At 36.3% G+C, this 15,385-nt stretch overlaps 3 protein-coding genes across 4 annotated transcripts in view; 1 reads left to right on the top strand and 2 right to left on the bottom strand.

The window, feature by feature from the left end:
* The window catches only part of LOC120633238 (protein shifted), a 31,049-nt gene that overhangs the window by 8,488 nt on the left and 7,176 nt on the right, over nucleotides 1–15,385 (bottom strand). Inside the window, exons 2-5 of one of the 2 annotated variants that reach the window (XM_039903397.1) lie at nucleotides 10,367–10,533; nucleotides 9,527–9,766; nucleotides 8,921–9,085; nucleotides 1,633–1,833 (exon numbers count right to left, since the gene is read on the bottom strand). In XM_039903397.1, coding sequence (XP_039759331.1) covers nucleotides 1,633–1,833; nucleotides 8,921–9,085; nucleotides 9,527–9,766; nucleotides 10,367–10,532 — 772 coding nt within the window. In that variant the 5' untranslated portion in view covers nucleotide 10,533. The remainder of the gene's footprint in view (nucleotides 1–1,632; nucleotides 1,834–8,920; nucleotides 9,086–9,526; nucleotides 9,767–10,366; nucleotides 10,534–15,385) is intronic. The other variant, XM_039903406.1, reaches the window with a different exon arrangement.
* Nucleotides 2,310–4,541, top strand: LOC120633228 (protein ALP1-like). The gene is made up of 2 exons (XM_039903385.1): nucleotides 2,310–2,753; nucleotides 3,553–4,541. The coding sequence occupies exons 1-2, from the start codon at nucleotides 2,455–2,457 to the stop codon at nucleotides 4,436–4,438; spliced, it is 1,185 nt and encodes a 394-aa protein (XP_039759319.1). The 5' UTR covers nucleotides 2,310–2,454; the 3' UTR covers nucleotides 4,439–4,541.
* Nucleotides 2,768–4,791, bottom strand: LOC120633251. Its single transcript, XM_039903418.1, has 2 exons — nucleotides 4,597–4,791; nucleotides 2,768–3,492 (listed from the first exon to the last, which is right to left on the bottom strand). Exons 1-2 carry the CDS (start codon nucleotides 4,775–4,777, stop codon nucleotides 2,786–2,788), a joined length of 888 nt encoding a protein of 295 aa, XP_039759352.1. The 5' UTR covers nucleotides 4,778–4,791; the 3' UTR covers nucleotides 2,768–2,785.

Genomic DNA, 15,385 nt, shown 5'->3' with positions numbered 1-15,385 from the left:
TCTGCCAAGTACTCGGTTTGGAGAAATGAGAACCAAGTAAAACTCAGTACGAGAATTTATTAATAATATAATTTTTTTGAAAGGCCTTTAGTGCAGTGGTCTTTTATATTATACTGTAAATGATGAATGTAACTCGGAAAAGTACTCGGTTCATTAGAAATAAAACGGAGTGATACTAGATGCTCTGGTTCTCGTACAACCCAGCTAAGCCAGGTGTTTGTGGATATATCGGATATATAAATATTAATTATATATTTTGTAATATAGTAAGTACGACATGGTAAGCTTTTAGTCTAGTAATAGTTAAGATTTTTTTTTAGTTTTGCGAATATATTTTTAACAATTTGACATTTTGTTTCATTTGAATATTTCCAACTCTGCTACTGTCTGGATGTCTGGTGAATATGGTCACTCTATTAATTTAACATTGAAAAAATTTTGAACATACTGTTACAAATAACCTTATTAAAAAAATCTTAAAGTTCATAATCGCGTGAGATAGCGTATAAGGATCTACCTGCATACCTAAAATTTATGAAAAGAAAATTAATTCCGAGATAACTTATGTTTCCAATTGTTTCACGAAAAATTGGGAAATCGTAAGCAAATTGAGTGATTCCTTTTTTATACGTTTCCCGAGTAAAGAAGGTTCTAGGCCACAGATAAGTGGTATTAAAGCGGGCGTACGTGCGGCTTAAGCAACTGCTAAGATAAGCCAGTAATAAACTCTAACTTTATATACCTTTTTTTTCATTATCAACATTAATATCATTATTTTTTATTTTTATTGCATTAAATGGGTCGGTCAATCTTACTGGACGACAGCGCCGACTCTTAAGTTACGCCACGGAACCACGCCCTTTAGGGCTTCAGATCGGAACAATTTATAGTTTCAGAATTCTCTAATCGGGTCTGATTGGAGGCTTTGGCTAGTTACCACCCTACCGACAAAGACGTGCCGCAAAGCGATGTCGCGTAGGAACCGTATTGGCATAATATAACTGCCATACCCCTTGATAGGTTAGCCCGTTAACATCTTGACGGGCGATTGGCGCAGTGGGCAGCGACCCTGCTTTCTGAGTCCAAGGCCGTGGGTTCGATTCCCACAACTAGAAAATGTTTGTGTGATGAACATTAATGTTTTTCAGTGTCTGGGTGTTTATCTGTATATTATAAGTATTTATATGTATTATATTCAAAAAATATATATATTCATCAGCTATCTTAGTACCCATAACACAGGCTGCGCTTACTTTGGGGCTAGATGGCGATGTGTGTATTGTCATAGTATATTTATTTAATATTTTATTTATTTTAGACAGCTATCCTCAGCATCTTAAACATCTCCTGAGGATGCTCCAGTTTCGGAGCAAAACGTGGAATATAAGGATTGAAGAAATTATAAATTACACCACACAGATTCTTCTGCTTTTCGCTAACTATAACAAGTTACGCTTAATTTCCATAATATATCATGGATTTCAGCAAAGCAACGCCTGCTTCTATCCAATCTTAGACTGCATCATAACATACCACCGTCCACCAGGTAGAGGAATAAAAACAAAAGCTAGGCGGTAGTACTTCTCATACTGAACTGAGCTTACACTAAAAGTACAGCACATTTGAACTCACCTCCTTCGCAGTGGCGCCCCTGGTAGCCGGGCGGGCACGAGCAAACCCCGGGCGCGGTGCAGTTGCCCCCGTTCATGCACTGCGGGTAGCACAGCGCGGTGCGACAGTGCTGCCCCATGTACCCCTCGGGGCACTGGCATATCTTCTCGCTGTTGCACCAGCCCTGGTTCGCACACTTTTTGTCGCATTCCGGATCGGGACCTGCCGGTTTGGAAACCGTTACCGCTTAAATAAGAAAACCATCCAATTTAACAATTTTAACGTAAAATTGGACGTAGTTATGCCGAAACGTTAACATTCAAAATGGTGCTAGCAACGGCGCGCACTTCATACATTCGTAAAAGCACTGCCTAACCTAAAATAGTAGACTAGTAATTTTAACTTCATTTTTAGTGAGTGAGTAAGTTTGAACGCTAGAAACATCGCATAACTAAGTACGGTCAGTTATATTATGTTTCGGCTAAAAAATAGTAAATTAAAAAAGCAATAGGATGATCATGATGCTGATGGTAAGGAAAAAGGAAAAAAAAGCAAGCAATTGTACCAACCTAAAAACGCAAATGCTGTGAGCAGAGGCACCGTACTCGGCAAGTCAGCGTGGTCGGCGAGGACGGCCGGAAAACAATGCAATTGGTTAATACGCGGGACGTCGGCTATGTGACGCTTAGGGCCGCCGTACACGGACTGCTCGAGCAGTTAGCGGCTGAGTGAAATACACGGACCGCTCGAGCGGTCGGCGTCGACTGCTTGAGCTGTCGGTTGTTGACTGCTCGAGCTACGACTCAACTGCTCGAGCAGTTGATTTTCTACCACAGTCGAGTCATGGATTCTGACGAGGAAGCACTGCTTTTGCTGCTCCTGCTCAGGCGGAGACGACGGCGGCGACGTCAAAAGAGAAAATTTTGGGTTCATCCAATTTTGCAATTAAGAGAACAACGTGGACAATTCCATCATTTGTTTATGGAACTTAGAAGTGATGAAGAAAAATTTTTCAACTATTTTAGAATGTCAAAGTCTTCGTTTGATGAATTGTATAATATACTAAAGTCTCACATTAAACGGGAAGACACAATTATGAGGAGAAGTATCGAACCTGAAGAAAGACTAGCAGTAACATTGAGGTAAGAAAAATATATAGTAATTATTAAAATTTTTATTCATTAAAAATATTGGAAATTACATCATCGGACATTACAGAACATGATGAAAGGTCTTCAAATTGAGAATTTTGGTCATCAGCCATTGATGTAGAGGGGCCGGTTGCTGATCTAGAGGGACCAGGCACTGATGTAGAGGTAGAGGGGCCAGTATTATAACCCCATGGTCCACGATAATCATTAAACGATGAATATCCCCTGTCACCATAACTCGAAGGATATGTGTGATTTGTCATCCCTTTAAAGTATTTCACTACGTTAAGTATTTCGGTCTTAGCATCTAATTTATAATGCTCATTAATTTTTTTGAATTCGCCAACTAATGATAGTAAAAACAATTTATCTTCATCTTCATTATCAATGCGCGAATTCTGCGTTTTTTCATCTAAACGTTTGGATAATTTTTCAATTAAGACGTTCTCATCTGTGATTTTAGTAGTTAATTTTCTTTTGTTTCTTTCTCTGGGTATTTTATTTTGACCATTTTCGGTTTCTCCGGACGTAATTTCAGTGTGCTCACTCTCTTGTAAACTATTTGTTTTGTCGGGTCTATCTTCTATTATTGCCTTTAAAAAAGACATCTGCTGATAATATGCATATGGCCGAATGTTGAGGGCTGCTGAACCACTCTTTGGTTTAATTTTTTTAGCATATCTGGTGTATCCATCTCTTAATGTTTTCCATTTTTTCTGTATTAACATGGCTGTAACAACAAAAAAATATAAGTTAGTATAATTGATTGATTTATAAATATGTTTTACAGGTATTTGGCAACTGGATGTACATTTATGGATTTGCAATATAGTTTTAGAATAGCATCAACAACAATAGGTAAGATAGTGAGGGATGTTTGCAGAAATATATGGATACATATGAAGGATATGTGTATGGAACAACTAACTAAAGATAAATGGAAAGACATAATAAATGGTTTCAAAAAAAATGCTCAGTTTCCGAACTGCCTCGGTGCCGTTGATGGCAAACATATTAGAATAATACAACCCGCGCAAAGTGGATCGTCATATTATAACTATAAAAATTATTTTTCGATAATACTTCTAGCAGTATGTGATAGTAATCATATGTTCACTTTCGTGGATATAGGCTCATATGGAAGGCACGCTGACTCGACTATTTTCGAAGAGAGTTGTCTATATAAAATGTTACAAGAAAAAAAGTTAAATATACCTCCACCTTCTGCAATATCACAAAATGGACCGTTATTACCGAATGTGTTTATTGGGGATGAAGCGTTTAGCTTGCAGGAAAATTTAATGCGTCCATATGGTGGCAAGAATTTACCAGAGAAAAAAAAAATTTTTAACTATCGGTTATCACGTGCGAGGCGATATATTGAATGCACGTTTGGCATATTAGCTAATAAATGGCGGATCTTTCATAGACCACTCAACGTCAACGTTGATTTCGCAGTGGATATAGTAAAATCATCGTGTGTTCTTCACAACTACGTAAAACAACGAGATGGAAATAAATTTGAGGATACGTTTGAGGGTCTTCCTTATTCTATAATACATTCAACCCAGCAAGTTCGTCCAGGTGGACCTATGTTAACAACAATCCGTGAAGAATTTGCTAATTACTTTGTGAGCGAAGAAGGCAAACTAGATTGGCAATGGAATATGATATAAATCAAAAGGGCGCCGTCCGTATAACATAGCCTCTGTATTCTTTTAAATATTAAAAATATAATAAGAAGCAAAACAACTATTATATTGTTACCAGTCTGTTTTTTAATAATAAATAAAATAATAAATGTGTGTGTTAAATGACTGACTTTTTTACTTACCGATTTGATTTTTTTCTTCAACTGGTTTTTCATCAAAGTTCTCAATTACTTGGGCACAAATAATTGCCCATGCATTGTTCTTCTTTATTTTGTCGCTGTGTTCCTTAAGTTTATAGTTCCAAATAAGTTCTTGCGTTTTAATTGCGCTAATAAGGGCATCACTATCGCACACGCCCTCCATGTTCAAAAAACAGCCGGCAAATGAGAAAACAGACGCCGCGAGGCCGCAAAGGGCGGGGGGGAGAGGGAAGTCGGAGAGCTGTCGACTGCTCTAGCGCAGTCAACGGCTCGAGCAGTCGGTGTATGCCTCGCAACCGCTCGCGAGCGGTCGACGGCACGATGGAATTTCATCATGCAGTTGACGGCTTGAAGCGGTCGCGACTGCTCGAGCAGTCGTGTGTACGGCAGCGAATGAATGACTATAGTTCACTGCGCGGTCGCGGCTTTAAGCAGTCGGTCTCAACTGCTTGAAGCAGTCCGTGTACGGCGGCCCTTAGGGCCCAAAATATGCATTCAAGTTAATAAGTGCTGTCCAAAGGGTCCAAAACATGCCCAACATTCCAGTGCATCTAGTAAATACTTGAAAAGTAGAGCTAGTTTTTTTAGTTTAGAATTGTTACATTTTTCTTGATTGGTTGATCGTCAATGTAGTCAATGAGTACATAAACACGACGTTATATCTGAGCTTTAGTATCTAACAGATTATAAAAAGAACTAAATACTACAATTAAGTATTTTGAAAAAAAATAATAATGCGGCTCTAACTTTAATGCACTTTGTTAGCTGTATGGTGATATACCTTTGCCTTTTACCTACGAGACAGAATAAAGAAAAGAAAAAATAGTTCAATGCACTTTTTCAAATGAGAATTTCTACAAAATTCGTAATGTAGGTCGTAGGTACGACCTGATTGTAAGACAGTCGTGTTTTTTTTATTCTTGTACTTGTTTATACATAATACAGATTTTTCAAATAAATATTAAACTTATTTAGTAAAGATTTGCTTTGATTACTAACAATTATTATAGTTATTTACAGTCAAAGTAAAATGATCCTTATGTAGACCGTTTTAAAGAAGATTATAATTCTTATGTTCTGATTTTTTAAAACCGTTTGTTGGGAGCGTTAACTGAAGTCTACACTAATTTAAGTTTTAATGAAAGATAAATCGGGTCTATTTTATTTCGACGATCGCCGTTTATAATTAATATACAAAGGATACAGTTATCGTTACCGTAGTTGTTGTGTCTTCGTTTGTTCTCGAAAAATATAATAATAATAATAATAATAATAATTTATAAACTCTAAACAATAGACCAATAAATGTCGATCGCTGTATTGTTCTATCCGAACATACTTAAAAAGATATTGCTGGATAAGCAAAAAGGAGACAATAAGAGGAATTGGGAAGTCTGATGTCTTGGAGCAAGCCTTAGTAACGCTTTGCATAGTGACAAATAAGTTAACCAAATTATTTAGTAGACACAGAGTGCATACACTTGCCACCAAAATAGCAGTTCTTGGCCGGTCCGGGATGTCGAGAGAGGTCGCCTGAAAATCAGCGCTGTAGCAGTGATCATAAAACCACTGCTACAGCATAACGCTGAGGCGATACTCTGTTTGGGAGGGACAACACCACAGATATGTCACTGCCGACAGGGAAACTATAATTTACGAAACTATATTTGTTTGTTTTTAGCATATTTATTTTGTAACCTAATTTTAAGATGCTTTTTTTTATTTTTAAAAAGTTTAATTTGTTAATGATAACTTTATTTTTTTATTTTTTATTTGTGAAACTCGTACCTTATATGTTCATTGCTATGTGTTGTTTTTATCCCAAATAAAAGATTTTATTATTATTATTATCATTATTAACATAGTATATAACATTGCCATCTATAGTTAGAACTTTTTTCTTAGATAGGTGTATGCCTATACTTGACACAAAAAACTTTATAGAAAGATGAACTGACAGACAACCGCAATTTTTTTTAGTTACCTACCTACCTACTACGTGTCTACCTTAGTTATTGGCGCAGTGGGCTTTGACCCTGCGTTCTGAGTCCAAGGCCGTGGGTTTGATTCCCACAACTATAAAATGATGCACATGAATGTTTTTTTTCATGTGTTAATCTATATATTAAAACACATTTAATAAATCGTGGTTACTATACGATTGAAGAATTTCTTTAAGGCAAGGCTGCTTGGAAGCAGAATCTGCTCTCATCTCTCACAAGATAGAAAATTTACTATGTATATATTTTTTCATTGTAAACTGTAAGATGATGTCGAAAAAGAGCAATTTGCTGAATTGCTTGCCGGCTCTTCTCAATGGATACTGCCTTCCGAACCTGTGGTAGAGTTACCACAAATAGACTGACTTGACGTTTCAAAAGTGCTTATAATATGGGCCTACTTGAAATAAATTAATTTTGATATATTTTTTTTAAGTATTTATCTATATTATTTATGAACACTTACTTTGAGGCTAGATGGGGATGTGTCTTGTCATGATATACTTATTTATCATTATTCAGTCGTATCTTGCGCGTATAAACAATGATTTTAGAGTCGGAAACCCTTAACTCAAATACGCAATACACAGTATCCCATCGCAAAGTAAAAATGTTAGGGTACCCAAGTGTCAGTTCCTTTTAGTAAGAAATTTACTGCTTGTACAGAGGATTTTCGGTCAGTGTAACTTATTGAGCTACTGAACTGTAGGTTCCCATACAATTCGGTTGTTACAAACATTCCATATTTTATCGATAAGCTTTGAGATTATTATGAAGAACGCTTAGGCATGCAAGTTTTCTCGCGATGTTATGACATTCAATTCTAAAACAAATATCAAAAGGTGCACGCCCGGATTGAACTTGGTTCAACCAAATCAGATGCAGAAGACTTACCCACTAGGCTATCACCGCTCGCTATTACTTAAAAAAAATATATAAATTCACGGTTCAGATTACTGGAAAATGGGGCTTTATTTTTTTTTAATAGGTTTGCATAAGTAACCTCAACTATGTGCTATGTTTTGGACCCCTTTTAGTTGTTTTTTTTGTCAACTTCTGACAGATGAAGCATGAGAAATTAAATTAATAAGCTTAGAAGAGACTCCATAAAATTGTTGAGAAAAAGAAATGTTATGTTTTATTATAGAATCTCCAAAGAAAAGAATTAATGTAAAAAGCATTGCGAATGTGCTTTTAATATTGTAACTGCAAAAATATAGTAGGTACTAATAAGTTTTAGTATAATATTTATTTAAATCTAGCAATCTTTGATATTGGTACTATTAATATATTAAATAGCAAATTATATATAAACTGTCAAGGAAAAAGACATTGTCAAAATTGTAAACGATTAAGAAAATCGACAATGTTAATAGAAAAAATGTTGAACTACATATTATGATAGTCACTACAAACAGACTTCATAAGTGTTTATTAATTAGGCCTACTTGAAATAAATGAATTTTGAATTTGATATTTCAAGATTAAGGTACTAAGATATCATATTAAAAAGTATACTCGATTAAGAAAAATTATTGTAATTTCAAGTAATTTAAGTACTTTAGTTTTAATTTGAAATTAACCTAATATAAAATTGGAAACCCTAAATGGAAGAAGTTGACATCACAAATACATGTTTGTGTGTCTAACTAACCTAACCTAACCCTAATTTGATCATAAATATAAACACAGCTAATGTGACGTCTACGTAAACCTTCTAACCCTAATATGATCATAAATATAAACACAGCTAATGTGCCGTTTGTCAAAGCGTATATTATAATGAAACCTTTTTAAAATTATTTATCTTAAAGTTATGGAACATAAGTGTTATAACAGTATTCGTGATACGATTACTGTTATACCCCATTTCAATTCTTGGATTGTCTTGTATCTTTAGGTTCGTATTTTATCTTCGTTAGAATTGAGTCTAGACCATAAACCCTTTGTCTGTCATGGATCGTCTTATAAATGATATAGCGAATAGACAATCATGTAGATTATTTATTAACAAAGAAGTAAAATATATTTAGATAATTTAAGTTAATTGTCCAAAAATAAAGAAATTAATCAAGGATGTAGAAATTTGGCATGAATGTAGTTTATCAAGGATGTAGGTAGAAATTTGAAGAGAAAGTATAAATTGTAACAATTTAGAAAGTCCAGAATTTAGTTTTTCAGGGATTTAGAAATCGGTTAAGAATGTAAAAATTTGCGGCGAAAGCAGATTTACGTGATTGAAACGCAATAACAATATTAAATAGCACATTCGTAAAAGTGTTAAAAATGCGTTGGCGATACAATACCTGTCCTTTCTAAATACACACCTCTCTGTGCGCACTCCTTCTTTAGGTTTAACCTTAGGGGGGTGCCCTTGAGAGGGTTGCCGCGGTGGTTTTTGAGCTCTAGCCCAATCTCAAACGTTGCCACGCCACTGACGTTGCCCATACATGGCAAAAATATACTGAATTCTGCGAACAAAGATATATATATATAAAAAAGAGTTGTGCACAGGCGTGTTGTAATCCGATCCGATACGCTTAAATAATGCGTTCCAGACGTCTGTTGTCGATTCAGATTTGAGCGTATTGAAAAGACCGACTTCGTTTTATTTTTAGCAGTAGTACCTAGAGCGTTTTGACAGAGCTCCTGGGAATTACTGTTTACGTACTAAGTACTGTACTATTCGGGTGTCGTACGAGGTGACTAAGTGAATATAATAAAGAGCGGGCAGCAGCGTCCTTTGTGCTACTACTAACATCTTCTGCGATCACAAACTACCGTCTACTCAGCGTGGTGATTATGGTCGGGAGAGGCCTTTAGTCCAGCTATGGACTGATTAGTCCAGCTATAGACTATTATAGAAGATGATGATGTAGTTAAGTAAGCGGTATAAATAACTGAAGAGTAACCTTTAGGAGTTTTAGGCACCCTCCCCTTCGTCTTTATGGACAGCAGCGGTGGCTTCAACACCTTCGGATCCGAGGACGTGAGCGTGTCGAAGTCGTAATAGTAACGCTTCTTAGACCGCCACGTGAAGTTCACGTAGCCCACCTCCGACGGTATGATGGGCAGCTTGTGGGAGAAGTTGGGGTCCAGGATGTACGGCGAAATGTTCCCGTTCACTATCGCGAACACCTGCATCGATATACCTGGAATTAAGCAGAAGATATTTGTTAATAATTGATAATTGTAGTTTTTTTAAAAAGAAGGTTTGTTTTACTGGAATACTAATATGTCTACTTCTCATTATATACCCGGAGTTAGAAAATTGGCGATGTCTAGTGATAGTGGTAGAGGTTCGGCCTCCTGAAATATCACTTGCTTTAAAGGTGTAAAAAATATCGTGAGAAAACCTGCATAGACCGGACGAGTTCTCTAAAACGTTGTCAAAGGTTTTAGAAGTTGATCAACTACCCGGTTTAAGGGTATCTGGCAGGCGATCACAACTTTTAGCTACCTGTCACTACAAAAGTTTCCTCAATGTCTGAGGAGGGGGTCAAGCTGTCCCGATCCCCTACTCGTTAGCACGGGCTAGACCGGCTGTGGCTGTAGACGTCCGGGAAGTACACATCAGGTTCCCGGGGGTCTAGTAGAGCCAACGAGAGGGACATGCCTTGGTGGATTGAATTTAGTTGCTAGTTTTGAGCCAGTTATAGCCTTCAAAAGGGGTGGAGACACACATAACCTCGACTCGCACAAGGGACGGAGGTAGCTTTTCAATCACGCCAAAAAGGAGAAGAGACGCTCACCGCTGAACATCCTCACTTGGCGCTCGTCGATCCACAGCGAGATGTCTGCGTTGAGCCGCTCGGAGTCTTTGTAGTCTCGCCGCCCGTGTCCCGCGCGCGCCGCAACCGACAGCGCCAGCGCAACGCCCGCCAGCACTCGCGCCGCGACGTGCCCAGACGACTGCATGCTGCATGAGACAAACATTGCATCCTTCGATTTTATCCCCTGCTCGGCTAGGATACGGACGAGACCTACTTTGTATCCCCCGATTATAAAATCTGTACGGCTAGCATAAGCTGCTGCTAATGCTTGCCGTGCAGGTTTTATAATCGGCAAACATTGTATACCCCGATTATATTCCTTGCTCGGCTACCACACAGCAACGGAATACACAAACATTACATCCCCCGATTATATCAAATAGACAACATTTTATAAAGAACGACAACATGGAAAAGAAGAAGTTTACCCCCGTTTATTGTTACACGTATATTATTTCAACTTTAGCGCTAAGACTCGGAGAGTTTATAAAACTGTGGGAGAAAATAAACATTTTTTCTTTCCCCGGGGAGAAAATGTCTGCATGCTAGCCTTGCTGGGGCTCAACCGAGTTTGCTACAATGATTGCACGCAAAACATAATTTAAAAGTAAGAAGTTTACAATAAACTAAAATTGTAGGCATGCAAATCTGCACGCAAAGCGGCCTTATTGCTGCAAGCAATCTCTTATAGGCAACCTTTGTTAATACAAATACAAATGTATAAATACATACATAAATGAAATAAAAATACATAGTAAATATAAATAAATACACAAGTAGATGTTAATACATAATACACATAGGTACCTACTATAGTTAAGCAATAACTTGCTTGCTTTTAAGTTTTAACTAACTACGTTGGTTACTCTGGTTCTTTTAAGGATCTCCTCATTCTTTATTTCATCACGTAGAGATACTCCCAACATTGCGCCCCCATCGCCCGCACATAACTGTTGATTTCTAAATATTGTATTATAGAAGGTTTATTTATTTTATTACAAAATCTTGATAAATCAAATCTGTCTAACTATCACTATCTTTATATTACCTACATTAAATCTATTATTTTGAAAATTTTGATCGGGGTTAAGCTAGAATATCTCGCATTTATATGAATGCTGCATCAACACTCCATCAAGATATTGAAGTCAGACGGCCGTTTGGCGCAGTGGGTAGCAACTGTGCTATCTGAATCTGCGATCGTAGGTTCAATTGCCACGACTGGAAAATGTTAGTGTGATGAATATGAATGTATTGAGGGTCTGGATTCTTATCTGTATATTATAAGTATTTATATATATTATTCATAAAAATATTCATCGGTCAACTTCGGGACTAGAAGGCGATGTGTGTACTGTGCTGCTTTATTTATTTATGAATGAATATACTTTCATTACACACTACAAAGAGTACATAAAAAAAAGTATAACAAAACAACGTATACAATTTGGCGGCCTTATCGCTTCATAGCGATGTCTTCCAGGCAACCAATGGCGAAGAAAACAAATACAGAAAATAGTTGGTTTGATATTTATTTACTTAAACAAAACAAAATTCTATATCATAGTGAAATTAAAAAATAAAGTTAAAAGCATGACATTAGTAACTCTCCGCTATAATAGATTTTTAATAAAACATTAGCGAATGGTAAACTAAATAACTAGCGTGTAACTGGCGCGGGCGCATCGTATTATGTTTGTTGACCGTACAAATAACCGAAGGAAGGCGTCACCGAAAAAAAATTCAGGTCAAGTTCGAGTCCGAGTAGCACTCTGAGTGTTCCATATCTTTATAGGAAGGAAACGCACTTATACTTGGTGTTTGCTTAAAAATATTTGACTGCCTTAAAATAATAAAATAAAAATATCCTTGGTTGGAAATTGGGACAGCATGACTAAGTTTGACTGTAAAGAATAATTTCTGATATTCATACACATACTAACCCAGCTCGAAGTTGGAAATTTTCAGTGATTCACCCCTGTACTTAAGAGAGCACGTTAAACTGTCGGTCCTAAGGTAACTTTTTGTCTGTACCTATATGTCTTATAGGATGTTTGTTAGTCTCACGAAAAAGCGAATTCAAATCATGTCTTGAACCAAGATTTGTCATTATCAATCCACTTTTACCCAGAATTACCGGCACACTGGTAACAATTAGAAGTGTTTAGGCTCAGCGAGTCGCAAAGTTTTACTGTAAACTTCATACTGCCCCTTTTCCTTTATGTTTTGCGTACAATAAAGTGTTACTTCTTCTTCTTGTTTCACATGTATTGTAATTTGATACTGATACCACCATGAAGATTGTAACAGGCTCGTGGTTTAGCCCTAGCAAGGCTAGCATGGGCAGGAGACATTTCTTCCCCGGGGAAAGGAAAAATGTTTATCTTCTCCCACAGTTTTACCAACTGTCGAGTATTAGTGCAGTCCAGCATGCTCGCCAAGGATTGCCAGACTTGACACGCTCTTGAGAACATTATAGAGAACTACTCTTCTTTCGTAACTCTTCCTCCCATATCTTTCAGCGTTAAAGTAAGGGCTTTTTAATTTTTCAACACGCATATTTCGCCGAAAGTTCAGATCAGAGGTTTGTGCCGCTACCGAACGAAACAAACCTTGATTAATTTAATAAAGCGCCCGATTCAGACTGCGCTAAGAGGTACCCCATTGCGCTGCTATTTTTAGGGTGCCTTTTCCGACTTCTCTTAATTTCGGAAAAGGAACCCTAAAAAAACAAAATTATCACAGTTAACATAATTGATTGGGACCGTAGGGACGTGCTGCCACAATGGACACGCCGTGAGAACGAACGAGCTGGGGAAAAAAATCCGAAGAAAAAACCGACAACTTCATTAAATAACCCCTGTCAAAAAGTAATGTCTAATACTTTTTTTTTCTCGCTCCCGATGTCGAATTATACTAACAAAAGGTGTTAACAAAAAAAATAGTCACACCAATAGATGCACAGGGGTAAACAACAATTTTGTCTAGGATCCGTAGTTTATATTATGAAAACTAAATTGGATGTTTGTGCGCACACAGTAGTGTCTCATCATTAATGATCGTTAGCATTAACTAGTTTTGATGTAAAGCACATAGTTTTATGTTGATGTCACATCGATGGACATGAAGAAATATCTGTGCGAAATTTCGTCATAATCGGTGCTATTGTTAAGCCGAAGATAGCTTACAAACAAACGGACATAAATTCACATTTATGATATTATTATGTATAAATATGCTTTACAAATACAACTTAGTTATTTGTTTTTAGACTTTGTATATTTAAACTTTTTTATTATTAATTACGATGCTAAGTAGGTATGTAGGTGCATGAACAGATAACCTAAAATTAGCGCCACTCATTGATAACTCGATAACACAATATTTTTGTTGTACTTACATGTAATGATAATGATTGATTCTTGTTTTTGAAGTATTTAGTAATCGGTATAATATGTGTAGTATAAATTCCATCTATATTTTATCAAGTTATGTACCCTCTATCTTCCATAGTATTTTGATGCATTGTACATTGATGATTGTGCATGTACAATACATAATTGCATAAAATAAAAGGAATTTCCGATGAGCATATAAACCTAAGGTAAATATTCTAAAGTACTTATTGCAAATAAGGAAAATTTGTAAAAATGTAGATAAGTCATAAATGTTGGCACATAAAGTATTTATTTTTCTTCAACATGTAAATATCGTTTTCACAACTACACAGCAGGTTATGTTGTAGTTATTTGACATTTGGTCGCTGGGTCGCGTCATACAACAAACTTAAATAGCATAAAGCGGTTGAGATCAAGGCACGAGGTCGGATAACACCAGATTTCTACCTCCGGACTTACATTGAAAAATTCTTGACCGAATAACCCAAACTATTTTCAGACTTACCCTGAATCCAACTCAGTAATTTCTTCGTTAACTGTAATCGTATACTATTAGAGCTAACAGTCAGATCACTAAGAACCTTATTTTACGAATGAACGCGATAATCTCAAGCGTTTATTTAAATTCGTGTTGTTGTTTTTAGTTTTCATATTCGGAAACTTAAACATGGATTTAAAAACTCTTATTTGCATTTGATAGCCCCATTTTGAAGCAGTACATGGGCAATATTTAATCACGCTACGACCCATACGCTAGAGTAACATATATATAAGAATTTGTATGTTTGAACGAGCTCATTCGGGGACAACATTGCGTTATATCCCATTTATAGAGCAAGGTTAAAACTTTCACGAAGTTAAGATTTGAAATAACAGGATATTATTATTAAACTCTTTATTTGTATACCACAACATTTAAAATGTAACAAAAACAGAAACATCGAAAGAAGTAGTAATACAAAAGGCGGCCTTATCGCTTAATAGCGATCTCTGCCAGGCAACCTTAGAATTAGGAAAAAAAAAAAAAAAGAAGAGGAGAATAGACTGCTGGTGGTACAAATATTAAAATACATACATGCAAATAACTACATGCCAATACATAAACTAGTGTGCACAAATAGATAAAAAGTAAATAATATAATAAATAAATAAATATAAAAATAAACTAATATATATAATAACAACACTTACATAATTAAATACTTTAACATACAATAAATGAGTAAGTACATATATACATACTATTAAAAGTCGTTAACAATATAATGGGCCTTAACTGCTCTTTTAAATATCGCCAGTGATTTGGATCGTCGTATGCTCAATGGAAGCGCATTCCACAATTCCACAGCTCGTACGCTAAACGAACGCTTATAAAATTTTGACTTATGATAAGGCATACACAGCGTCAGCGCACGGCACGATCTTACACCAGATTGCTCACCAAGAAAAGTGAACTTCTCTTTTAAATACGAGGGAGTATTTAGATGAAATAACACACAGTACAGAAGAGAAAGTACATGCATATCCCGGCGACGACGAATAGGAAGCCACTTGAGTTTTTGTCGAAATACGGAAACATGGTCATATTTGCGAAGGCCAA

This window comes from Pararge aegeria, chromosome 2 (genome assembly GCF_905163445.1).
Source record: "Pararge aegeria chromosome 2, ilParAegt1.1, whole genome shotgun sequence".
Classification (NCBI taxonomy): domain Eukaryota; kingdom Metazoa; phylum Arthropoda; class Insecta; order Lepidoptera; family Nymphalidae; genus Pararge; species Pararge aegeria.
This window is presented reverse-complemented; position numbering and strand designations above follow the sequence as displayed.